The sequence below is a fragment of the Grampus griseus genome (genome assembly GCF_964374135.1).
Source record: "Grampus griseus genome assembly, chromosome: 5".
NCBI lineage: Eukaryota > Metazoa > Chordata > Mammalia > Artiodactyla > Delphinidae > Grampus > Grampus griseus.
This window is the reverse complement of record NC_138998.1, coordinates 36,647,611-36,672,799: the sequence shown is the minus strand read 5'-3', so window position 1 is coordinate 36,672,799 and position 25,189 is coordinate 36,647,611. Positions and strand designations below refer to the sequence as shown.

The window sequence follows — 25,189 nt, the reverse complement described above, 5'->3', positions numbered from 1 at the left end:
GAAACTTCTCCTCAAAGTCATGAAATTCTTTAGAAGGGAAAAGATTACTTACTTTTTTCTCCTTAAAAAGCAAAACAAATAACAGAAAACAGACCAGGAAGAGCAAAACTCCTTCTGATGAAACATATCCTTATTATTTATGCTATGGATATTGTCACATAAATATTAGTACAAGAAATCAGCCCATGAAGAATCTGGAAAACATTCATAGACCAAAGTTCCAAGGATTTTGTGAACCATTACTTAAGTTATGTATCCAAAATTTGTTTCAAATGTTAAATTTACATTAAGAATAACTTTTACAAGAAATCTATTTCCCACATTAGTAATTTTATAAATTAAATTAATATTCCATTTTCTTCAATTAATCCAGGAAGGAAGAGGGCCACTGCTAGGTCTGAACAGTAGTTTCCTTCATCCAGAGGAGAGCTGACGCTGAAACAGAGCAGGTTATCCTGGGGAGAGGAGGCTCACATAGCCACAAACATGTTTTGATTTTTTAAAAAGGGAGTCAACATTTTAAAAATCAAGGGACCTCCCTGGTGGCACAGTGGTCAAGAATCCACCTGCCAAAGCAGGGTACACGGGTTCGAGCCCTGGTCCAGGAAGATCCCACATGCTGCGGAGCAACTAAGCCCATGTGCTGCAACTACTGAGCCTGTGCTGTAGAGCCCATAAGCCACAGCTACTGAGCCTGTGTGCCACAACTACTGAAACCTGTGCACCTAGCGCCTGTGCTCTGCAACAAGAGAAGCCACTGCAATGAGAAGCCTGCACACCGCAACGAAGAATGGCCCCTGCTCACTGCAACTAGAGAAAGCCCACACACAGCAATGAAGACCCAGTGCAGCCAAAAATAAATAAGTGAATAAAGCTGAATAATATTCCTTTAAAAAAAAAAATCAAGAGAATTCACTCACAAAATCTGGACTTATGATTTCTCTTGAAAGACTGTAGCCCTGGTAAGTTGGGGCCTGCCTTTCAGCATTCCCCTGCTGCTGGTCCTGAGCCACCTGGGGACTGCAACAGCAGTCACAAGGTTACGGGAAAAGTGGGGTGGGGGGCAGGAGCCAGGAAGCAAGAGGTCTGTCTAGGATAGAATCTGTCCAGAAGAGGAGGGGCCTAAAGTGAGCCAGGTTACAAGTTCCCAGCACATACTCCATTGTCCCAATATGACTTCACTTAACAAAACACAAATTAAGAGATAAAATTACTTTTTAAAAAATTTTTTAAGAATTTATTTTTTGATGTGGACCATTTTTAAAGTTTTTATTGAATTTGTTACAATATTGCTTCTGTTTTATGTTTTGACTTTTTGGCCCCAAGGCATGTGGGATCTTAGCTCCCTGACCAGGGATCCAACTCACATTGGAAGTTAAACCCTCTGCATTGGAAGGGGGCGTCTTAACCACTAGACCACCAGGGAAGTCCCCCCAGATGTAAAATTATTAAGAATTTCAAGACAGCATTTGCAGAATGTTAAACCTGAAAGGCCTTTTTGAGTGTGGGGACCTATGGTGCTACACTCATGTGGCTAGCCCTGCCTATCGTTCCCAGTGAGCTACTGAAAAGGCTGTACCATACCCGCTATACACCAAAGTAGAGGCCAGTAAGTCTCATTTAAGGCTAATTTACATAGACTCTTAATGAGTTTATTCAAAAATATGACTTCACCACTGGGTCTTGGTTAATACACACACACACACACACACACACACAGACACACACACACACACACACATTCTACTCTCAGGTGTTATGAAAACAAGGGAACCTTAACGAAACCTTGTATTATGTTTAGGATGCATTGCTTAAGAAATTATGGGGACTTCCCTGGTGGCGCAGTGGTTAAGAATTCGCCTGCCAATGCAGGGAACACAGGTTCGATTCCTGGTCCGGGAAGATCCCCCATGCCACGGAGCAACAAAGCCCGTGCGCCACAACTACTAAGCCTGAACTCTAGAGCCCACAAGCCACAAGTACTAGAGCCCGCGTGCCTAGAGCCCATGCTCTGCAATAAGAAAAGCCACTGCAATGAGAAGCCCGTGCACCACAATGAAGAGTAGCCCCTGCTCACCGCAACTAGAGAAAGCCTGTGCGCAGCAACAAAGACCCAACGCAGCCAAAAATAAATAAATAAATAAAATAAAGTTAAAATGATACTTTGAAAAAAAGAAATTATGGAGGTGTGATTACATTTAAAAAATATTTCCCTTCATTCAAAAATATTTAGAGTTGAAAATATTTGCCATTAAAGGGGATAGCCTTTAATTGTTGGTAAAATTTTAATTATGTGAAACACCTCATTATCTTTTGTTGGATACTTGAGGTATTGGAACATCTAACCATGCTAATTATTAGTTATATAATTTATGCTGTTTTAAAAATAGGTTTATTTTAGTAGGAAAAAATACCATACATAGCTGGATTGTATGCTTATATAATTTATCTCAGTCATTCATTCTGGAGAATAGCCAAACCATTCTATCTACCTAAAACTAAGGCACAATGACCATGAGAAAATCTACAGGAGTTATAAATATAGTGGTGTCCTTAGGAGGAAATAACCAACATCTACAGTTTCAAACCCATTAAATAATGATGAACATCATAATGACAGACCTTCATTTGTAGTTCTTCTTTTTCTTTCTTACACTTTTGGATTATTTCTTGGTGTTTTTCCTTTTCAATATCGAGTTCCAGTTTAACTTCTTCAAAGAGAAGAGCTTGCTCCTGAAATTCAACTAAATGTTGGGCCCTTTCCTTGGCGAGTTCAGCTTCAACCTAGAAAATAGCATTTAACACACAAATAGAGCCATTTTATCTTAAGATAAGTAAATTAAGCCTATTTTCAGACTCATATTTTTTCTCCCAGTTTTATTCAGATATAATTGACATACAGTGCTGTATAAGTTTAAGGTGTATAGCATAAAGATTTGACTTACATATATCCTGAAGTTATTATCACAATAAGTTTACTGAACATCCATCATCTCATATAGATACAAAATTAAAGAAATAGATTTTTTTTCCTGTGATGAGAACTCAGGATCTAATCATTTAAAAAATTCTAATCCTAATATTAATTTTTAAATTCTAATGTTTAAAAACAATCTGACTCAGAACTCGGGCCAGAAAAGTTGACCTTAGGTCAAATAGTGTTACATCTTCTAAGACCATCAAAACCTGTAAAATGAGTAGAGAAGTTAGTACAATATATTATAACAGTTTTCAGAAATACTAAAAGCTTCATCTTCTGTACATTTATGGTGTAAACTCAGTCCTTGCCAGCAACCCTATAAGGAAAAAACAAAAGATTTTGAGGCTCTTACACTAAGTTCTGCTGAAAACTAAGAGTGGATACAAGGAATAAATGTCGATTTTTAAAAAATGGTCCTTTCTTGATAGAGATCAGACAGTTTTGGGGACAAAGATTATCATTTTAATGCGATTGAGGCCAGAAGGCTGATTGAAGGAAAACATAGTCAGTGATGCCCGTATCCAGATTTTGACTCACATAAAATCACAGTGCTGGAAGGGACCTTAGAAATCCCCTAGTTCATTTTCTCAAGCTTCCATGAATTGTGGAAGAATAAACAAAGGCTTTGGATTGAGTTTAAATCCTGGCTCTAAATCCTGGCTCTGCCACTCTAGTTGTGTGATCTTAAATTGTGACTGTAACCTCTCCTGATGTGGTTATAACTAATTCCCTTGGGGGTCGTTATGAGGATTATAAATGAGATGAAACATCTGTGTAAAGCTCTTGCACAAGCAGGGATTCAATAGGCAGTGGAGATTATTTCTACACCCTGACTTCAGACTCTACCGTGGAATTTGCACCAAATCATTGTCTGCTCTGTGCCTCAACACCACCAGAAACCATAATTCACTCCTTCCCCAGCAGGCGTTTCCATTTTCAGATAGCGCTCAGCATTAGGAAGTTTTTCCTTTAGTTGAGCCAACATCTCTCTCCCCATGGTTTTTAACCATTGGTTTTGGCTCTGCCTACTGGAGCGAGAGAACAAATCTATGAGTCCTGGAGTCATTTAGCCCTGGGAGACTATATAGTGGAGTAGAGAAGGGATCCCAGTGACAGGCCGGCTCGAGATTTACATTGTGCCATGATTATAAATTCTAAGAGGGAGTAAATGCCAGATAACTTGGGAGAAAAACCGTCAAACATGACTTACTGTGACTGTGATTCTCAGGCCACTAAGAGGAGAAGGAGAGAGGTCAACCTGAATTTCTCAAGGGGATACTGAAACTAGGGTACCAGGAAACAGAAAGTTTGCTAAGAAAGTTTTCAGGAAGCCATTTAAATTACATAAAATCCACATAGAAGACTAGTCCCAGTGTGGGGTCTGTGGGATTTATTGCACTGGGTATAGGACTGACCATTTGCATCAAGGCAAAACAGTTATGTTTATACTCAATGCACGGAGTTATTTTGGCTCTCTCAAAATAAATGTCTGGATTGTTTGGGGGAAAGGATACCGATAATCATTTAGGAACATGATAGAACTGTTCAGGTGTGTTGCTAGCAGATTACAAAAGACAAGGAGCGCCTCAGGGCCCTCAGAAAAAAGAGCAGATGTTCTTCTGAATTCCAGGTACTTGTGTTCACTTGCCTCCTGGTAGCCATTTAGATACATCACAGGTATCTCAAAAAAACTGTCTGAACCGGAGATCTTGATACAATTCCCTCCCCACCTGTTCCTTCCTCAATGCTCCCCATCTCAGGACACAGTACCATCACCCATCGAGTTATTCAAGTCAGTAACTGGGGTAATCACCTTTCACTCTTCTGTCTCCCTTACCCTCCACACCTAATCCAGCACCAAGACCTGTTCATTTTGCCTCCAAAAGATGCATCGAATCCATCCATTTCTCTACACCTCTACTTCCACCACCCTAGTTGTGGTCACCACCACCTCCTGAGTGGCCTCCTTACTTCTATTCCTGCCTCTCTCCAACACCTGATACACAGCAGTGTTCTTCACAAACCATAAATTGGATTACTTTATTCCTTCTTAGTGGTTTTTCTCCAACCTGACTTTTACTGCCTTTCCCATTTGATTACTGCGCTCCAGCCACACTGGAATAGATAAGTCAAGAACACATGAAAGGAGGAAATCAAATGCAAAACATTCAGAAAACTTCAAGAGTTAATAGCCCACAAGATACCATGACACTATAAAAAAAAAAAGAGTAAACAAACATTTTTTGAAAAACTCAAGAAAAATTTGTGCCAAGGTACTAAAATATCAAGTGTTCAAAAAAATTTCCTTGTGTGGTTAATTGGTAGAGCCAGAGTTATTTTAGGATAAAAAGACATATTTCAAAATATGGATTCAAATTAAGAGAACAAGGATGTACATAAACTATGTGGGACAGGACAAACTAAATTAGATGACAGAAGGACTTGAGAAGAACTTTTAAAAACAGAAGTTCTTTAAATTTATTATGGGGAAGAGGCCATTTAGCAAATCAGCAGAGTCCCTTGATGAAGAGGAAACAAAGGAAGAGTTCAGGGAAGGAAAGGGGGTGGCTGACTGGTTGAATGAGAAGAATGTTCTGTTCTACCTGAGTCAGGAAGAAAGGAGATCTTCTTGCCCCTGAACTGTTCCTTGGAATGAACTAGTGTAGGTAAGGGGAAGGGGAAAAAGGAAGGAATAGATGGAGGATGGGAAAGAAAAACACTGTAGATAAAAAGAAGAGTGATTTACTATTTCTGATTTGATTTTTAATTTGCACAACCTGAGAAAGAGAAGCAACGTGATGAGCTTCAGGTGGGATTTCTAAACATTTAAGGAAGCTGCAGTGGGAAGCCAAAAGCCATCTGAATGTGTTGACTCTGTAGCACAGAGAGATGACACTACTGGTTCCTTCACGATCTGAAGAGTCTGAACAAAGTGATGAGCCCACAAACAATGATTTGCTTAAGCTGGTATATTGTCGTTGAAAAGATGAATTCATACCAAATTGTCATGTTTACGTTTTTGACATGTTGATAAGAGCTGTTTGTTTAAAGTATCTTAGATGGCAGGACTTAGGTTTATGCAAAATAAATGAATTAGGTGATGGTGCATACATGTTATGAACTGCTTTATACAATAACTAATAGTAATTTTGAAAATCATGAAAAAATTCTAATCTCTAAAAAACAGCATGAATAATATATGAGTTCAAGAGCTACACAAAAATCAATTATTGTCTGTGTACACATTCCAGATGTTAATTCATCCATATCTTCCTCTAGCTCAAACTCTGTCTCCTCCCTGAAGGCCTTCTGATGACTCCAAAGCATTCTGAGTATGTTGTTTTTTAATTCCTTTTGTATTTGTTGTTGAAATGCATAATTAGAGTTTTATAATATTTGTGTCTAATACTAGTGTGCAAAATGCTATCTTTCCACTAATTATTTTCCAAGTGAGATCTTTGTGGTTGATTTTGATATCATTTTCTAACTGTTCGTGGAGCCAAACACCAAATATAATCACTGATTACTTTGATAATCCCTTTAAAACCAAGGGAGTTTCTGATGTCAAAGTAGAAATCAGACCACTTGTTTATATTTGATGTACATAAATCATTAAACAAAATATATCTCCTAAAAATAAATTATACTATTTTCTAAAAGTTTAAAAACAAATACTGGTTGAAAACTAATACTTCAGACTATTTCTAAATTAACCACTGAATAAATATATTATAGAAGTAGATGACTATTCAAATACTAGGCTTTGTATTGTAGTAAAAAAATACGAATGCTAAGGAATCAGACTATGCACTGAAGTCCTGCCAAGAACTGAGTAAACTGAGGGCGGAAGGAGAGAATGTTCACCAAGTAACAAACAGGCTAGGTGGTATGGTACAGGGCCCTTTTCATCTACTAACTCATTTAATTCTTACAACAACCCTGGAAAGAACATACAATAATTATTATTCCCACTGTCTACAGTAAGAAATAGTCTCAGAGAAATTAAGTGCCTTCACAAAGATCTTAGAGCTACCGTGAAGTGGAGAGGGCTGCACACCCAGGTGTCTCTGGTGGACTCCATAGCTCAGCGTGGTGAGTTTTTCCACACAGCTGTCTTCCTACACATCTACATGGCATAGTGGTTAAGAGCATGGACTTGGTATTTATTTAGTTTCAAAATATTGGGGGATTTTTTTCCAGATAACTGTTAATGAATTCTAATTTGATTCCATTGTGGTTAGAGAAAATACTTTGTATGACTTGAATCCTTTTAAATTTATTGAGACATATTTACTCCCAGTATATGATCTACTTTAATAAATGTCCCATGTGCACTGGAGAAGAATGTGTATTCTGCTGTTAAATGGAGGATTCTATACATATCAATTAGGTCATATTTGGTAATAGTGTTTACTGTATCTCTTCAAAATAAATTATTATACTATTTTCCATAGTTTATATCCTTAATGAGTTTTCTGGATATTTTTCTATCAATTATTGAGAGAGGGTTATTGACATCTTTGACTCTAATTATAGATTTGTCTATTTCTCCTTGTAGTTCTATCATTTTTTGCTTAATTTTTAAGTTCTGTTACGAGGTGAAAAACCATTTAGGATTATTATGTCTTCTTGGTGAACCAATCTCTTTACCATTATGAAATGACCTTCTTTATCTTTGGTAATATTCTAAATATTCAGATTTATTTCCCTGAAATCTATTTTGATTGTAATGTAGCTACTTTAGCTTCTTTTGATTTGTTCTAGCATATCTTTTTTCCATCCATTACTTTTAACCTATTTTTAAAAATATTTCTTTATATAAAAGTACATTTCTTATAGGCAACATATAGTAGAGTCTCGCATTTTCATCCAACATGACAATCTCTGTCTTTTAATGGGGGTATTTAGACTAGGGCTTGGCAAACCGTGGTCCACAGACTAAATTCAGCCATGCCCATTTATTTGCATATCATCTATGGCTGCTTTTAAGCTACAATGATGGAGTGGAGTGGTTGCAACAGAGGCTGTATGTTCCACAAACCAAAAATATTTTATTTGCTAACTGGACCTTTATAGAAAAAGTTTGCTGACCCTGGTTTAGACCATTTATATTTCATTTGATTATTGATATAATTAGCTTTAAATCTATCTTGCTATGCATTTTCTATTTGGCCCATCTCATTTTTTCCCCTCTTTTTCTGCCTTCTTTTGGATTATTTTTTAAATTCAATTTTATCTCCTTTGCTGGTTTATTAGCTGTAACTCTTCGTTTTTCTATTTTTGTGGTTGGTTTAGAGTTTATAGAATATATTTTTAACTTATTGCAATCTATCTTCTTGTGATATATCACTTCATATATTGTATAAGAATCTAAATATTCTCACCACCACTACCAAAACAACAAAGGTAATTATGTGAAGTGAAGGATATGTTAACTAACCCTATTGTAGTAATTATTTTGCAACACATATATGTGTGTGTCAGATCATCATGTTGTACATACTAAACTTACAGTGTCACATGTCAATAATATCTCTATAAGGCTGGAGGAAAAAGGGGGCTGTGATGGTTGGTTGATGGATAAAACTAAAATGAAAGGACCCCTTCTTCCCTTCCTTAGATCTCCTGCCATTGTTCCATACTCACCAACCCCAACCAAAAGTCAGAGGGTCCAGGAACTATTACTTTCATCCATTCAATTCAGGCTTTGGGGATAGAAAGCAGGGTTTCAAGGGTGTAGAGTGGCCAGAGTGGGGCAAATGAAAGGAATCTGGCTCAACCCATGAGGCAGATGGAGAAATTCTCAGAGAAGGGTAATCTGCCAGGAAGGTACCCCCAGAAGGGTCCACTGTATTTCCCAGCTCATTGTCAGTTTGCCTACCCATTGCCCTATCTCTTGGCCTATCTTTCAACTGAAAACTTGAGGGGATATTTGTTATTTTCTTTTCTTTTTTTTTTTAGGGATTCATTCTTCCCCTATTGTAGTCAATATGGTTGAGTGGGAATCTGTCCTGTAAGGGTGAGCATGTGACCCAGGTCCAAATGAATCAACATGCCCAGTCTTGCCAGCTGTGGTGATTGGTTCAAGACTAAGCACATGATTCAGTTAGAATCTGACAGCTACAGTGAGTTTTTTGCTAAGAATGCAGAAAAGAGACGGGAGGAGCTACTGTTCCCTTTTTGCCATCAGGAAGGACAACTCTGAGTCTGAAAATGAAACCAATCTGGCAGGAAACCAGCTTGACAGCCCTGAATCCAGCTGTGCCTGAAGGTAGCCCACCACTGAACTTTGCAGTTACGAGAGCCAATAAATTGTATTTTCACTTAAAAGAAGAAAAAAAAGAATTTCACAATAGTATACTTCCATCTTTCCCTTCCCAGCTATTGTGATATTGTTGTCATATATTTAGCTTCTACGTGTTATAAATCTCATTAGATTATTAATATTTTAATTTAAATAGTCCATTATAATTTAAAGAAATTTAAATGATAAAAATATCATATTTATCCATATTGTTACCAGTTCTGGTGTTCTACATTCCTTTGTATAGATCCATATTTCCATCTGGTATAATTTTCCTTCTGAATAAAGGACTTCTTTTTACATTTCTTATAGTGTGGGTGTGCTGGAGATACATTTTTTCTGGTTTTTTCATTCTGAAAAGACCTTTATTTCACCCTCATGTTTGAAAAATATTTTCACTTTGTATAGAATTCTAAGTTGACAGCTCCCACCACCACCCCCTCACCCCTGCCCCACCCTTCTTCTTTCAATACTTTCTGTCCCACTGTCTTCTTGCTTATATTGTTTATGATAAAAAAAAAATCAGCTCTCACCCTTATCTTTGTTCCTCATATATGTCTTTTATTCTCTGATTGCTTTTAAGATTTTCTTTTTATTAATAATTTTGAGCAATTGGATTATAATGCTTGAGGTGTGCTGAGCTTCTTGAATCTGTGGGTTTATAGTTTTCATCAAATTTTGTTTTTTTTAACTGTTATTTCTTCAAATATTTTTTCTGTTCTCTCTTTCCTGTGCTTTGAGGAGTCCAATTATACATATATTAGGCCACTTGAATTTGTCTTACAGCTCACTGATGCCCTTTTTTTGTTCTGAGTCTCTTTTCTATTTTATTTCATTGTATAGTTTCTATTGCTGTGTCTTCAATTTAACTAACCTCTTCTTCTGGAATGTTTAATCTGCCATTAATCCCATCCAGTATACTTTTCATCTCAGACAATTGTAGTTTTCATCTCTATAAATTCAGTTTAGGTCTTTTTTATATCCTCCACATCTCTGCTTAACATGGTCAATTTTTCCTCTAGTTTTTGGACATATGGAATACAGTTATCATAACTGTTTTAATGTCCTTGTCTGCTAATTCTAACATCTGTGCCTTTCTGAGTCAATTTTTATTTGTTGATCTTTCTTCTCATTTTGAGTCCTATTTTCCTGTTTCCATGCAGGGCAATTTTTGATTGGATGCTAGACATTGTGAATTTTATCTTGTTAAATGCTGGATATTTTTGTATTCTTATAAATATTCTTGAACTCTCTTCTGGGATGTAGTTAAGTTTCTTGGAATCAGCTTGAGTTTTTTTAATGCCTTCCTTTTAAAATTTGTTGAGCAGGACCAGCTCAGCATTTAGTCTAGGGCTAATTATTCCCTACTACTGATGCAAGACCCTTCTGAGAACTCTACCTACTGCCCTATGAATTATAGGTTTTCCAGTCTGGCTGGTGAGAACAGGCATTATTATTGGCCTTGTGTAAGCATTATCTCTGATCCTTTCAGATGGTCTCCCTTGCTCTGGGTAGTTTCCCCATTTATATGCACTGAGCATACATATAATTAATGGGGATTCTTTGTAGACATTCAATATTCTTTCTCTGTGCAGCTGAGAACACTATCCTGTGAATTCTAGCCACTTAGATTCCCTGCACTCTTCATAAGGTCTCCTCAACTCAGAGAATCTGCCACACTCCACCTGGATTCCCACTCCCTGTACCATGGTCTTAAATTTATTTCAAGGCACTAAGTTAGGGCAATCACAGGGGTTATCTTGTTTGTCTCTTATCTCCAAGAATCACTGTCCTTCATTGCCTGATGTCCAGTGTCTTGAAACCATTGTTTCTATCTTTTCTCCAGTATTTTAGTTGTTTCAGGAAGGAGGGTAAATCTGGTTCCTGTTAGTCCACCTAAGCCAAATACAGACATTTTGGACTTTGTATTAGCTCTCATTTTTGAAGGGGGTGGGGGTGTTGTATCAGTTCTCATTTCCTGGCTATATAACCTTGGCAAATTACCTAACTTCTCTGAGCTTTATTTTTTTCCATGTGCAAATGGGAATAATAATGTTAGAATGATTAAAATTATATTGATGAAAAGCATTTAGCACAAGGCTTGGCATATAGTAAACACTCTAATAATAGAGACTATTTTTATTATGTAGATTAAGGGTTTAAATCAGATGATCTTTGCAGGCTATTCCAGACCTAAAATTTTATAATTTTATTAATTCAATTTTGAAAATTACATGGCATAATTTAAAAAATTAAAGTGTACCCTCAATATTCATTTTAACCATACATTAATTACACATAAATGAAAACTGATATTTTTTAAATGACGACTTTATCTCTGTCAAATTGTATTTTACAAGTTGTTTTTTTTAATTCTATTAACAGTACACTGAGGTACATTAGGAATTATTAGGCCATTTGGCTCTTCCATTTTAAAGAAGAATTTGAGATTTTTTTTGCCTCACCCTTCAATGCTGGAATTATTTCTTGAAGTAAACTTTTTCTCCCTGAGTTTTCACTATCAATCCATTTGCTTAGTCAGGAATTAAGGTTTTGTTTGTTTTAACTACTGGTTTCTCAAAACGCTATGTACTGTTTAAAATGAGGTCAATAGTATAATCCTAAGATGTTCCATAATGTGATATCTTAGTAATAATCTAAGAAAATATTTGGTTGGAATTTGTTTATGGCACTATAAAGTGATAGTCAATAGGTGACTATCACTTATTGTAAGCAGTCTAGCTGTGGGAAATGTTTTAATTACAACAGTTTTTGTTTGTTTGTTTGTTTTTTGTTTCCCGGTACGCGGGCCTCTCACTGCTGTGGCCTCTCCCGCTGCGGAGCACAGGCTCCGGACGCGCAGGCTCAGCGGCCATGGCTAACGGGCCCAGCCGCTCCACGGCACGTGGGATCCTCCCAGACCGGGGCACGAACCCGTGTCCCCTGCATCGGCAGGCGGACTCTCAACCACTGCGCCACCAGGGAAGCCCTTAATTACAACATTTTAACTGAAAAGTAACAACACTGCATTTGGAACCAATTTAAAATGTTCAGCATGCACATTAATTTGCTTTCTTCACATCAAAGCAATACTTGAAATAAACAAAAATCCATGATAATTAGTAAATACTCAGTTATTTAAAAATGTGCCATCCTTGTTGCACAGCAACTATTGCTTCTATTACGTGCTTTTTACATACTCTAAAATAATTAAGCAAGGGCATAAATTGCTATCTACTTTTTTTGACTGTTAAAAGCATTTAAGTTATGAAGTTTATTCTAATATGTGTATTACACATTTGTAAAGGGAACATTTCATTCCTATGCAAAGGCACAATGACCCAAGAAAGAGATGACAATGTCATATTAGCGATTCTCCTTTCTCATGAGAGGACTTTCAGGGAACTTTTAATTCATAGTCTCAATAACTAACACAGCCAAGCATAATTATCATTCGCTGGCTTTACTGGTCTGGATCTTGATTTACTACTAAGCTAAATTATAAGGTTTATTAACAAAAAGTCATGTCCTCTCAAAAGAATGAAATGTCCATTTATATTAAAGAAAATTACACAGGCCAAAATACATCTATGATTTAATTAATTTATTAGAAAGATATCATGGTTTTAATAAGAACTTAGAGAATCTCACATATGTTTATTTTCATCAACAAATTAACTTAGCATAAAGCAAGAACATATAGTTTTATATGGTCAGATGCTAACACTAACTTGGTCGGCATGCTGTGTTAGCACCTCAGGGATAGGGCACAGTAAGCAGCAGTACTAGAGTGGATCATGGATGCAGAGACTTCTTTTCCAGTGGATTATATCTGAAGGTCATTGGTGGGGTGTGACCAAAGAGATGAGGAACTTCTACATAAGCAAAGGCAGGAAAGTTCATTTTGTCAATCTAAGAGGAGCTCAGGAGTTTGAGGGAAAGGAATGATCTGTGAATCTCCATCTGCATTTCACTAATTCCATCAGTGAAATTTCTTTTACTTTTTCAAAGATTTATTTATTAATTATTTATTTATTAAATTTCTTTTTGGCTGCATCGGGTCTTAGTTGCGGCACGCAGGATCCTTTTTAAGGCATGCGGGATCTTCATTGTGGTGTGTAGGCTTCTCTCTAGTTGTGGCATGCAGGTTTTCTCTCCTCTAGTTGTGGTGCACAGGCTCCACGGCGCGTGGGCTCTGTAGTTATGGTGCATGGGCTCCAGAGCGTGTGGGCTCTGTAGTTTGCGGCAAGCGGGCTCACTTGAGGCATGTGAGCTCAGTAGTTGTGGCATGTGGGCTTAGTTGCCCCGCAGCATGTGGGATCTTAGTTCCCTGACCAGGGATCAAACCCGCATCCCCCTGCATTGTAAGGTGGATTCTTTACCACTGGACCACCAGGGAAGTACCCATCAGTGAAATTTCTGACTCAAAAGATGGGATGTTTATAATATCTCTTTATACATATTGCCAAGCTGCCCTCCAAAAGGCTGTGTGTAATTTCCAGTCCCTTAAAGAGTAAAAATGAAAGACTATCTCACTAGACTTTCACCGCAAGACAAAGTTGAAGCAGTAAAAAATAATCTCTCCTTGCTTTAATTTGAATTTTTTGGATTGCTAGATAGGTGGGTCATCTTTTCATATTTTTAAACATGGATTGGTAAGGGTAGGGGAAGTGAATAAGGATAGACTAACCAACTTAGTACACTGAGGCTAAAAAAAATAGAAGTAATTAAAGAAGTGTGGGCTTTAGAGAAGAAGGAGAAGAAAAAGCCTATGTTGGAGGTTCTGAGTCAAGATGGCGGTGTGGGAAGATGCAGAGTTCGCCATCTCCCCACAACTAGGGTGCCTGCCGGATGCTGGTGGGGGACCCTGACGTCCAGGGAGATGGGAAGAACCCCCAAGAGCACCGGTAGGATGTGGGGACACTGAGGGGGGAGGAGAAGTGGAGCCTGGACAGGACAGGCGCCCCTGAGGGGTGACTGAGAGGCAGGAAGGGGAGGGGTTCCCACGCCTGGAGGGACCCTCAGGGGCTCAGATCAGAGGGGGAGCGGGCCCAGCATTTCCCCTGCCCGATCAGCTGGGGAACTCTGCCTGGCTCTCGGGCTGGGTCCTACACGCTCAGTGGTCCCCTCTGGGCCAGGCTGGTCCTGGGGGCATAGAAGGGAGGCCAGGAGAGAACAGGAGAGGCGGTCGAGAGGGGCCCTACAGGACCAGAGGATCAGGAAATGAGCAGAGGACGTTTGCCACGCTCACTCGGGCACTGGGAACCTGCCGAGCCCCCAGGCTGGTCCCATGCCCTCCAAAGCCCCCTCCAGGCTGCGTGGGTCCTGGGGGCATAGGAAGGAGGGCGGGGAGATCAGGAGAGGCAGGTGGGAGGGGACCTCCAGACTGGAGGAGCAGTAGAGGAGCAGAGGGCATTTGTACCACCCACTGGAGCCCAGGAAGCACGCTGGGCTCCCAGATGGGGCCCCCCCACCCTCTAAGACCAGAGGCAGGAGGCATGCCTGGGGGCTTCTGTTCTGTTGAGCCTAAGCCCCCCCTCCCACAACCCCCCCACCCACCCCACTTCCTTTTCCAGCCCTTTGGGTCCTAAGCATAGGGCCCGCCCACTGCCCAAACTTCACCGCTGCTTAGGCCCCACCCTCCACAGCCAAGGCCTTTTCCACTTTTTTTTTTCCTCCTCCTCTTTTTTACTATTGTGGTTCTGTTTTACCTTCTAGTTGTTGTTTCATCTATATTTTTATTTTTATATTTTTTCTAACATAGCTGTTAGTTTCCTATTCTAATTTTAGTTTTCACTTTGTTATTGTTCTCCTTTTTTTTTTTACATCTTTATTGGAGTATAATTGCTTTACAATGGTGTGTTCGTTTCTGCTTTATAACAAAGTGAATCAGTTATACATATACATATGTTCCCATATCTCTTCCCTCTTGCGTCTCCCTCCCTCCCACCCTCCATATCCCACCACTCCAGGCGGTCACAAAGCAATGAACTGATCTCCCTGTGCTATGCGGCTGCTTCCCACTAGCTATCTACCTTACGTTTGTTAGTGTATATATGTCCATGCCTCTCTCTCGCTTTGTCACAGCTTACCCTTCCCCCTCCCCATATCCTCAAGTCCATTCTCTAGTAGTTCTGTGTCTTCATTCCTGTCTTACCCCTAGGTTCTTCATGACATTTTTTTCCCCTTAAATTCCATATACATGTGTTAGCATACGGTATTTGTCTTTCTCTTTCTGACTTACTCCACTCTGTATGACAGACTCTAGGTCTATCCACCTCATTACAAATAGCTCAATGTCGTTTCTTTTTATGGCTGAGTAATATTCCATTGTATATATGTGCCACATCTTCTTTATCCATTTATCCGATGATGGACACTTAGGTTGTTTCCATCTCCGGGCTATTGTAAATAGAGCTGCAATGAACATTTTGGTACATGACTCTTTTTGAATTATGGTTTTCTCAGGGTATATGCCCAGTAGTGGGATAGCTGGGTCATATGGTAGTTCTACTTGTAGTTTTTTAAGGAACCTCCATACTGTTCTCCATAGTGGCTGTATCAATTTACATTCCCACCAACAGTGCAAGAGGGTTTCCTTTTCTCCACAGCCTCTCCAGCATTTATTGTTTCTAGATTTTTTGATGCTGGCCATTCTGACTGGTGTGAGATGATATCTCATTGTAGTTTTGATTTGCATTTCTCTAATGATTAATGATGTTGAGCATTCTTTCATGGGTTTGTTGGCAGTCTGCATATCTTCTTTGGAGAAATGTCTATTTAGGTCTTCTGCCCATTTTTGGATTGGGTTGTTTGTTCTTTTGTTATTGAGCTGCATGAGCTGCTTGTAAATTTTGGAGATTAATCCTTTGTCAGTTGCTTCATTTGCAAATATTTTCTCCCATTCTGAGGGTTGTCTTTTGGTCTTGTTTATGGTTTCCTTTGCTGTGCAAAAGCTTTGAAGTTTCATTAGGTCCCATTTGTTTATTTTTGTTTTTAGTTCCATTTCTCTAGGAGGTGGGTCAAAAAGGATCTTGCTGTGATTTATGTCATAGTGTTCTGCCTATGTTTTCCTCTAAGAGTTTGATAGTTTCTGGCCTTACATTTAGGTCTTTAATCCATTTTGAACTTATTTTTGTACATGGTGTTAGAGAGTGATCTAATCTCATACTTTTCAATGTACCTGTCCAGTTTTCCCAGCACCACTTATTGAAGAGGCTGTCCTTTCTCCACTGTACATTCCTGCCTCCTTTATCAAAGATAAGGTGACCATATGTGCGTGGGTTTATCTCTGGGCTTTCTATCCTGTTCCATTGATGTATCTTTCTATTTTTGTGCCGGTACCATACTGTCTTGATTACTGTAGCTTTGTAGTATAGTCTGAAGTCAAGAAGCCTGATTCCTGTATGGCTGCCTGCATGGCTTGCAGGATCATGGTTCACGAGCCAGGAGTCGGGCCTGAGCTCCTGTGGTGGGAGCCCCAAGTCTGAACCACTGGACTAAAAAAGAACCTCAGACCCCAGGGAATATTCATCAGAGTAAGGTCTTCCAGAGGTCCTCATCGCAGCACCAAGACACAGCTCTACCCAACAGCTAGAAACTGCAGTGTTGGAAGCCACAGGCCAAACAACCAGTAAGACAGAAACACAATCCCATTCATTAAAAAAAAGAAAAAAAGTGAGACAGCAAAAAAATATGTCATAGAAGAAGGAGCAAGGTAGAAACCTACAAGACAGAATAAATGAAGAGGAAATAGGCAATCTACCTGAAAAATAATTCAGAGTAATGATAGTAAAGACGATCCAGAATCTCAGAAATAGAATGGAGGCACAGATTGAGAAAATACAAGAAATGTTTAACAAAGATCTAGAAAAACTAAAGAACAAACAAACAAAGATGAACAACAAAATAACTAAATGAAAAATACACCAGAAGGAATCAATAACAGGATAACTGAGGCAGAAGAACGAATACTTGTGCTGGAAGACAAAATAGTGGAAATAACTGCCGAGGAGCAGAATAAAGAAAAAAAAAGAAAAGAATTGAAGACAATCTCAGAGACATCTGGGACAACACTACATGTACCAACATTCAAACTATAGGGGTCCCAGAAGAAGAAGAGAAAAAGAAAGGGTCTGAGAAAACATAAGAAGAGATTATAGAGCAAAACTTCCCTAACATGGGAAAGGAAAGAGTCACCCAAGTCAGGAAGCACAGAGAGTCCCATACAGGATAAACCCTAGAAGAAACACACCAAGACACATATTAATCAAACTAACAAAAATTAAATTCAAAGAAAAAAAATTAAAAGCAGCAAGGGAAAAGCAAAAATTAACATACAAAGGAATCCCCATAAGGTTATCAGCTTATTTTTCAGGAGAAATTCTGCAGGCCACAAGGGAGTGGCAGGATATACTTAAAGTGATGAAAGAGAAAAACCTACAACCATACCCAGCAAGGATCTCATTCAGATTTGATGGAGAGCTCAAAAGCTTTACAGACAGGCAAAAGCTAAGAGAATTCAGGACCACCAAATCAGCTTTACAACAAAGGCTAAAGAAACTTCTCTAGGCGGGAAACACAAGAGAAGAAAAAGACCCACAAAAACAAACCCCAGACAATTAAGAAAATGGTAATAGGAGCATACATATCGACAATAACCTTGAATGTAAATGGATTAAATGCCCCAACCAAAAGACACAGACTGGCTGAATGGATACAGAAACAAAACCCATATATATGTTGTCTACAAGAAACCCACTTCAGACCTAGGGACACATACAGACTGAAAGTGAAGGGATGCAAAAAGATATTCCATGCAAATGGAAATCAAAAGAAAGCTGGAGTAGCAATACTTATATCAGATAAAATAGACTTTAAAATAAAGACTGTTACAAGAGATAAGGAAGGACACTACATAATGATCAAGGGACTAATCCAAGAAGAAGATATAAAAATTATAAATGTTTATGCACCCAACAAAGGAGCACCTCAATACATAAGGCAAATGCTAACAACCATAAAAGGAGAAATCAACGGTAACACAATAATAGTAGGGGACTTTAACACCCCACTTACATCAATGGACAGATCATCCAAACAGAAAATAAATAAGGAAACACAAGCTTTAAATGACACAATAGGCCAGATAGATTTAATTGACATTTATAGAACATTCCACCTGAAAGTGGAAGAATACACTTTCTTCTCAAGTGTACACAGAACATTCTCTAGGATAGATCACATCTTGGGTCATAAATCAAGCTTTGGAAAATTTAAAAAAATTGAAATTGTACCAAGCATCTTTTCTGACCACAACATTATGGGATTGGAAATCAATTACAGGAAAGAACCCGTAAAAACCACAAATACATGGAGGCTAAACAGTGAGCTACTAAATAACTAAGAGATCACTGGAGAAATCAAAGAAGAAATTAAAAAATACATAGAAACAAATGACAACAAAAACACAACAACCCAAAACCTATGGACCCAGCAAAAGCAGTTCTAAGAGGGAAGTTTATAGCAATTCAATCTCACGTCAAGGCGCAAGAAAAATCTCAAATAAACAATCTAACCCTACACCAAAAGCAACTAGAGAAAGAAGAACAAACAAAACCCAAAGTCAGTAGAAGAAAAGAAATCATAAAGATCAGAGCAGAAATTAATGAAATAGAAACAAAGAAAACAATAGCAAAGATCAATAAAACTAAAAGCTGGCTCCTTGAGAAGATAAACAAAACTGATAAAGCCATAGCCAGACTCATCAAGAAAAAAAAGGGAGAGGACACAAATCAATAAAATTAGAGTTGAAAAAGGAGAAATGACAACTGACATCATAGAAATACAAAGGATTATAAGAGACTACTACAAACAACTATATGCCAATAAAATAGACAACCTTGAAGAAATGGACAAATTCTTGGAAAGGTACAATTTTCCAAGACTGAACCAGGAAGAATTAGAAAATATAGAGAGACCTATCTCAAGTAATGAAATTGAAACTGTAATTTAAAATCTTCCAACAAACAGAAGTCCAGGACAAGATGGCTTCTATCAAACATTTAGAGAAGAGCTAACCCCCATCCTTCTCAAACTCTTCCAAAAAATTGCAGAGGAAGGAACACTCCCAAACTCATTCTATGAGGCCACCATCACCCTGATACCAAAACCAGACAAAGATATCACACAAAAAAGAAAATTATAGACCAATATCACTGATGAACATAGATGCAAAAATCCTGAACAAAACACTAGGAAACAGAATCCAACAACATATTAAAAGGATCATACACTATGATCAAGTGGGATTTATCCCAGGCATGCAAAGATTCTTCAATAGATGCAAATCAATCAATGTGATACAACATATTAACAAATTTAGGAATAAAAAAACATGATCATCTCAACAGATGCAGGAAAAGCTTTTGACAAAATTCAACGCTGATTCATGATAAAAACTCTCCAGAAAATGGGCATAGAGGGAAGCTACCTCAACATAATAGAGGCCATGTTATGACAAACCCACACCAAATGTCATTCGCAATGGTGGAAAACTGAAAGCATTTCCACTAAGATCAGGAAAAAGACAAGGATGTGCACTCTTGCCACTCTTATTCAACATAGTTTTGGAAGTCCTAGCTATGGCAATCAGAGAAGAAAAATAAATAAAAGGAATCCAAATTGGAAAAGAAGAAGTAAAACTGTCACTATTTTCAGATGACATGATACTACTATACATAGAAAATCCTAAAGATGTCACTGGAAAACTATTAGAACTAATCAATGAATTTGGTAAGGCTGCAGGATACAAAATTAATGCACGGAAATCTGTGGTGCTCCTATACACTAACTAGGAAAAATCAGAAAGAGAAATTAAGGAAACAATCCCATTTACCACTGCAACAAAAAGAACAAAATATCTAGGAATAAATCTACCTAAGGAGGCAAAAGACTTGTACTCAGAAAACTATAAAACACTGATGAAAGAAATCAAAGATGACATACACAGATGGAGAAATATACCATGTACTTGGATTGGAAGAATCAATATTGTGAAATGACTATACTACCCAAAGCAATCTACAGATTCAATGCAATCCCTATCAAACTACCAATGGCATTCTTCACAGAATTAGAACAAAAAGTTTACAATTCGTGTGGAAACACAAAAGACCCCGAATAGCCAAAGCAATCTTGAGAAAGAAAAACGGAGCTGGAGGAATCAGGCTTCCTGACTTCAAGCTATACTACAAAGCTACAGTAATCAAGACAGTATGGTACTGGCACAAAAACTGAAATATAGATCAATGGTACAAGATAGAATGCCCTGAGATAAACACACACACATATGGTCACCTAATTTATGACAAAGGAGGCAAGAACATAAAATGGAGAAAAGACAGCCTCTTCAATAAGTGGTGCTGGGAAAGCTGGACAGCTACATGTAAAAGAATGTAATTAGAACACCACCTAACACCGTATACAAAAGTAAACTCCAAATGGATTAAAGACCTAAATGTAAGACCATACACTATAAAACTCATAGACGAAAACATAGGAAAAACACTGACATAAACCACAGCAAGATCTTTTTTGACCCACCTCCTAGAGTAATGGGAATAAAAACAAAAATAAACAAATGGGAACTAATTAAACTTAAAAGCTTTGCACAGCAAAGGAAACCATAAGCAAGACAAAAAGACAACCCTCAGAATGGGAGAAAATATTTGCAAATGAAACAACAGACAAAGGATTAATCTCCAAAATATACGAACAGCTCATGGAGCTCAATATCAAAAAAACAAGCAACCCAATCCAAAAATGGGTGGAAGACCTAAATAGACATTTCACCAAAGAAGACATACAGATGGCCAAGAGGCACATGAAAAGATGCTCAACATAACTAATTATTAGAGAAATGCAAATCAAAACTGCAATGAGGTATCACCTCACACCGGTCAGAACAGCCATTACCAAAAAACCTAGAAAAAAGGGTGTGGTGAAAAAGGAACCCTCCTGCACTGTTGGTGGGAATGTAAATTGATATAACCACTATGGAGAACAGTATGGAGGTTCCTTAAACAACTAAAAATAGAATTACCATATGACCCAGCAATCCCACTGCTGGGCATATACCCTGAGAAAACCATAATTCAAAAAGAGACATGTACCACAATGTTCACTGCAGTACTATTTACAATAGCCAGGACATGGAACCAAGTCAGAAAGAGAAAAACAAATACCATATGCTAACGCATATATATGGAATCTTAAAAAAAAAAAAAAAAAAGGTACTGTTGAACCTAGTGGCAGGGCAGGAATAAAGACGTAGACATAGAGAGTGGACTTGAGGATATGCGGGGGAGGGAGGGGAAAGCTGGGGTGTAGTGAGAGTAGCATCGACATATATACACTACTGAATGTAAAATAATTAGCTAGTGGGAAGCAGCAGCATAGCACAGGGAGATCAGCTTGGTGCTTTGTGATGACCTAGAGAGGTGGGATGGGGAGTGGGGGAGGGAGGCTTAGGGGGGAGGGGTTGTGGGGATGTATGTGTGCATGTGGCTGATTCACTTTGTTGTACGACAGAGACTAACACAGTATTGTGAAGCAATGATACTGCAATAAAGATCTATAATAAAAAGAAGCCTATGCTATAAAATAAAACAAAAGAATGAGACACTTAGAGCAACTTTAGTCCATATTCTCAAATTTTAATTGTTGCCCTTATGGAACTGTTGCTATAGAGATCATTTTTGTTATAGCCTGAATGTGCTGTCCCCAAAGGATAAGGGAAGGCGGATTGATTTATAGAGGGCCAGACTGGTTGAGTATGGCCAACTGTGTGAAGACTGGAAATGAAAGTGACAAATTTAGAATTAACCTGACCCAGCAACAATACCTAAAGGATTTCATCTGTGGATGGCAGAGTGGGGAATTCCAGGTGGAGACATTAGTTTGAAGGTGGCCACCAATTGTTGCTTGAGGTTACAAGTTATAAGGTCTAGTCACCAAGGAGAAGCATCTGATGATAACCAAATACATTGTTGGGACTTCAGTCAAACAATCTGAATTTCAGTAGCCAGCTCTAGTTCTAGATGCACATGTAAGACAAAATCAGAAAACCAAGACAGAAGGCTAGAGCTAGGATTAGGTACTGGTGGGGGAAAAGAAACAGCTTGGAAGGTTTCAGCACAGTATGCATGATAAAGCCAAGGGATCAATCAAAAAGTATGAGAAGTTTATGACAGGAAGATGATGTCTATAGCCTCAATGACTAAAGCTGTGCAAGGCCTGAGAAGGCAGGGGCTAACAATTTTAAAAGTATGATTTGTATTCTTTAAAATTATGAAAGCAATACATATTCACTCTTGAAAGTTTGAAAAATATAGAAAAGACAAAAGTCAATGCAATTTTTTCATACTCTAAAAGCAAACATCTTCTTTGTAAATAGTGAGCTAAATACTTATTCATTTTATTTGCCAGAAGTTTATAACTGAATAATTTTAAGTCATTGGTCATTGTTCATTCTCTTGTATTATCTTCTTAAAAGCAGAGAAATCATAAGAATGAATTAATATTCCCCTGCTTTTAAGGATGTAGTCAAATGCAGATTCTGTCATTTTATGGGAAAAAGGGTAAATATTTAAAAGTAAAAATTATGCTTTTACATAAGAACTAACAGCTATCTTAATCTTATAAGATTTCAAATTCTATTCTTACGTTTTAACTTCCTACTTGTCTAATATTTTGTAAAAAACATATATTGTAAGCACGTTTGGTCTAGGAAATTCCAGAAAGAATCAAAGGTGTGCATAGAAGCAAAGAGACCTATCTGAAGTAGCCTGGCAAATGGACAGAATTTTTTAAAAACAAATAAGACACATGCTGCTGAAAGCCACATTACTGTTACCTTCTCCCTCCAGTTATCACCGTTCAGCATCTTCTGTCTAAGGGTTTCCTGCAACTGCTCCATGCTTTTCTGATGTGAAATCAGCATCAATTCCCTGAAAATCATAAACACAACAAATGAGTCAAGACACACCCTTAACACCCTTCTTAAATTACAGTTCATGGCTCAGGGATTATTTCACAACTCAGTCTGTTTATTCTTCTCTTTAGAAATATATATATACATATGTGTGTGTGTGTGTGTGTACTGCTACTACATACTATTTTAACTGTTGTTAACAGCAATTTAAAAACACTGGCAACAAGGTAAGTATTTTCTCAGGCTTAATTTTTGCTTAATAAGTAATATTATTATTTTTGCATGAAATAGTAACAACATATGTGTAGTCACAAATATAATAAAATACTATACATTGTGGTTCTAAAGTTTATGACTAAATTCTAACACTAGGTCATATTTTGTTTCTTTAAAAAAGGAAAATGTGTTGGGATATGACACAAAACCAGCACGTTTGTAGTTCATGCTAGATTTATTTTTCTTTTATTTATCTCAAGTGCTAATAGGAACAGACTGAATTAAGTAGAGGGTAATATCTGAAATGTGGTATAGTACAAAACATACTAGAAAATAGGAGAGAAAACACAAAGAACATTTTAATATTTTAATCCACGTAATTGGATCTTTTTCTAATAAATTTATTTATTTATTTATTTTTGGCTGTGTTGGGTCTTCACTGCTGCATGCGAGCTTTCTCTAGTTGTGGCTAGTGGAGGCTACTCTTCGTTGTGGTGTGCGGGCTTCTCATTGCGGTTGTGGAGCACCCGCTCTAGGTGCGCGGGCTTCAGTAGTTGTGGCACACAGGCTCAGTAGTTGTGGCATACAAGATTAGTTGCTCCGCAGCATGTGTGATCTTCCCATGTCCCCTGCATTGGCAGGTGGATTCTTAACCACTGCACCACCAGGGAAGTCCCCACGTAATTGGGTCTTAAAGCTAAGTTTGTGACCCTCTGGGTGGAAGTAAGTGTGGGAGATTCATGAGAACATTTCTCCAGGGGCCCTGAAGTTAAGACTTTAAATATCACAAGTGGTGGCAAAAGTATGCCTGTTGATCAGGGAGTCCCTCCACCCCCTTCTATAATCACCATAACCCTTCTTATTTTCTGTGTAGGTGATTCTTTTCCATTGCTTATTCCTCTTTCTAATCCCTTTGTTTTCCATCATCACCCTCTTCCCTTTAGTTCTGACCCCTTTTCTCAAACTTGTGACTTTCATTTATAACTGCCTGTTAGACATCTCCACCCTGATGAGCCATCAACACCAAAGATTCCACACATCAAAAATCAAATTCATCATCATCTCCAACGGTCTTGCCTTTCCTTTTGACTTCTGAAACCTTCAAGAGTCACAATCTTTAGCTTGAAATCCCTGAGTCATCTCTGACTTTTCCTTCTTCTTGTTCTACCACATCCATTCAGTAACAAGTTCTATGTATTCTGCTCCGTGGTGCACCTTGAACTATTTCCTCCCTTCCTTTCCGACTACTAACAGTTAAGGTTCTTGACTTTATTTCTCACCAAGAGTATTGTAATAGACTGTCAATCTATCTTGATCTGTATTCTCATCTCACTCTTACAGTATTATTAAACATTTTTTAATAAAAATAGTGCCTACATTTCTAGGTAAGAAAATTTTAAGGTCATGAACATAAAGACACATCAACTTGGTAACCAGGATTATGAATATTATTTGAGGGAAAATGATTGAAAAGAACAAAACTCCCCAGACTTTTTTTTCAGAACTGTGTCAGACTAGGTACTTTGACAACTTTCCTACTGAAAATAAGTAAAGTTTTGTTTTCACTTATTAAAAAAATCTTAAAATTCATCAGTGATCTGGACAAAAAGTTAGGAAGATGCAGGAAACACAAATCAAGAGAAAGGACAGAAAAAGGTTATCAGTGGAAAACTAGTGAAATTTGAATAAAGTCTAT

At 37.9% G+C, this 25,189-nt stretch overlaps 1 protein-coding gene across 1 annotated transcript in view; it reads right to left on the bottom strand.

The window, feature by feature from the left end:
- Window positions 1-25,189, bottom strand: part of LEKR1 (leucine, glutamate and lysine rich 1) — a gene marked incomplete at its 3' end in the record, with an annotated part of 265,325 nt that overhangs the window by 17,649 nt on the left and 222,487 nt on the right. The window contains exons 9-10 of the mRNA XM_082654392.1: window positions 23,200-23,293; window positions 2,623-2,784 (exon numbers count right to left, since the gene is read on the bottom strand). Of these exons, the coding sequence (XP_082510518.1) occupies window positions 2,623-2,784; window positions 23,200-23,293 (256 nt within the window). The remainder of the gene's footprint in view (window positions 1-2,622; window positions 2,785-23,199; window positions 23,294-25,189) is intronic.